This window comes from Emiliania huxleyi (assembly GCF_000372725.1).
Source record: "Emiliania huxleyi CCMP1516 chromosome Unknown EMIHUscaffold_124, whole genome shotgun sequence".
NCBI classification, from domain to species: domain Eukaryota; phylum Haptophyta; order Isochrysidales; family Noelaerhabdaceae; genus Emiliania; species Emiliania huxleyi.
In genome coordinates, this window is record NW_005201349.1 from 260,723 (window position 1) to 263,058 (window position 2,336).

General features: G+C 67.0%; 1 protein-coding gene across 1 annotated transcript; it reads right to left on the reverse strand.

The window, feature by feature from the left end:
• Positions 1–84: 84 nt before the first annotated feature.
• On the reverse strand, positions 85–1,401 carry EMIHUDRAFT_225410 (hypothetical protein; the record flags this gene model as incomplete). Its single annotated transcript, XM_005789903.1, has 6 exons — positions 85–138; positions 310–368; positions 492–575; positions 636–681; positions 870–992; positions 1,150–1,401. 6 exons carry the CDS (start codon positions 1,399–1,401, stop codon positions 85–87), a joined length of 618 nt encoding a protein of 205 aa, XP_005789960.1.
• Between the last annotated feature and the right edge of the window lie 935 nt (positions 1,402–2,336).

Sequence of the window (2,336 nt, forward strand, 5' to 3'; positions counted from 1 at the left end):
CCCCCCCCCCCCCCAGGGGACATCTCGACGGGGCTCGTGGACTCTCGCAACCCCCACTCTCACTCTCGCGCCCCATCCCCACACTCACTCTCGCGCCTCCATCTCGACGGGGGTCGTCTGCACCGACGTTGGCCGCACCTGCGAGAGAGGCGGGCAAGGCAAGGCAAAACAGCGTCCACTCCTCCGCACCGCGGGATTGGATGTGGGGCAATGGCCGGGCTCTCCCCCGCATCTCCACGGCCAGAGGCGGGCGTGGCCAGAGGCGGGCAGACGGTCCGCGGGTTCTCTCGGGCGCTGCTCTCGGCACACCGATCGCTGCACGACGGAGATGGAGGGGCCGCCTTGCATGGGCACAAAGGTGGCCGCGCCTACCGCTCACCCGACGCGCCGCTCGTCTCGCTCCTAAAGCCTCGAGTTTGGGGCACACGACAGCGGCGGCACCCAGCTCCCAAGTCCGTGTCTCGGGGGGCTCGGCAAAGTGGGAGCCTAACTCCAATGCTGCTTGTGGTTCGAGTGCCCGCCGCCACCAGGCGTGTGACGGGCTGCACGTGCGCCCAGCTTTTGCATGGCCGAGCCTGAGAGGCGTCACGGACGCGTCATGGACGTGTCGCCTGCAAGGCTGGGCGACCTGGCACTGGAGGCGCCGTAGCGCTCTGTGCCCACCGCGGCGTCGAGCGACTCCTGGGCAGAGAGAGGCACGGGCGGGTCGGCCTGAGTGACCGACATGCCACACCTCGCTCCCTCCCTCTCTCGCTCGTTCGCTCTCGCTCGTTGTTCGGTCTTCTCCTCTCGTGAGGCTGGGATTGGACACTCGTGACTCAACACTGGACCACGGCGGGCCATCCTTGCTGGCGTGACTGCGACCGGACTGTGAGAGGGGCTCGCGAGGAGCGAGAGAGGCGCAGGCCCGCCTCCTTTTCCCACAGAGTGATCGACTGCGCGCGCGTCTGGCCGTCGAAGAGGAGGAGAGCCCCGAGGAAGCCCGGCTGGCCCTGCGCACGGGGCAGGCGGGGCGAGCGGCGCGTCGACAGGCCGCAAGAGCGCCATAAACAAAGTACACGGAGCGGCGGCCGGCGCCTCGTAGGCAGACTTGGCGCTCGCGACGTAATCGTCGACGAGAGCTTCCCGCGCACCGACCCGGAGCGAGACCTGCGCGACCCTCGCAATCGGACCCGTCTTCGGCGCCGTCTCGAGCGCTATCGCCTTCTGGCGTGCCAGAATCTTGCGCTTTGCGGCTGGGCCGACGGCGCCGTCCGCCGGTGGCTTTCGGAAGGCGTTGCGGCGGAGGCCGGGGATGTCGTCGTCACTCGAGGAGCAGAGGTGCCGCCGTAGCGGCAAAGGCAGGGCGCATTGTCTCGTCAGCCGTCGCGAGGCGGCGGTGAAGCAGGCCGAAAGGGCCATTTCGCGGCAATTCAAGATTTTTCTTTTTCGAGAAGAGGCGGTGGGAAATCCCGGGGTTGAAGAATTCTTAAATTAACCGCCAATGGCAGTTAGCGGACGTCGCCGCGGCTCGTCTCTGCCGCGGCGGCTGCTGCGCGCACGTGGTGGCGCCGCTATCTCGCGAGACGGCTGGCGACGCGGCTCGCGGCCGACGTACGCTGCGCTCGTCCGACCGCCCGCGGCGTGGCGTGCGCGGCGCTGCGCACCGCTCTGCGAGCGCTTCTGCGCTGCTTTGAGTAAAGTCCACTGTATATGAGCTGCTGCCTCGCTGCTGCGAGTTGACATATCCGGTGATGTGCGAGCGTTCCGTTCGTGCGTCGACTGGCTTCCGGTTCGAGTCGCCGGGGGGGAGGGGGGGGCCTCCTCGGCCTCCTCGGCCTCCTCGGCCTCCTCGGCCTCCTCGGCAGCCTCGGCTGCTTGGCGCACGCGGCGCGCGAGCCGCGCCGCGCTGCCTTTTTGCTCGCTGCCTCCGTTGTCGGCTCGGCCGTTCCGTCTCCTCGCTCTGGCTCGGGCCGTGGGCGTGCTGCTGCTGCTGCTCGGCACTGTTGTCGCCATTTTCAATCTCTCTCTCTCTGCTCTCTCTCTCTCTGCACTCTCTCTCTCTCGGCACTCTCTCTCTCTCTCTCTCTCTCTCTGTGACGTCTCGTCTCTCGCTCTCGAGCCGCTCTCTGCACCTCCGCTCTCGCCGCCCCCATCGCCGGCTGCGCCACTGTCTTATCCACAAACGCCGCCCCTGCCCACGGCGTTACCCACGCAGTCACCACCATCGCCTCCACAGAATTCCTTTGCCGCCACCCTCGAAAATGCTACAATCGAAGGCACAAAGTTCGCCGTCAAAACCCTCTTATCCTCAGTTGCCGTCCTCACCCTAGACCGCACCGAAATTTTCTCCTCAA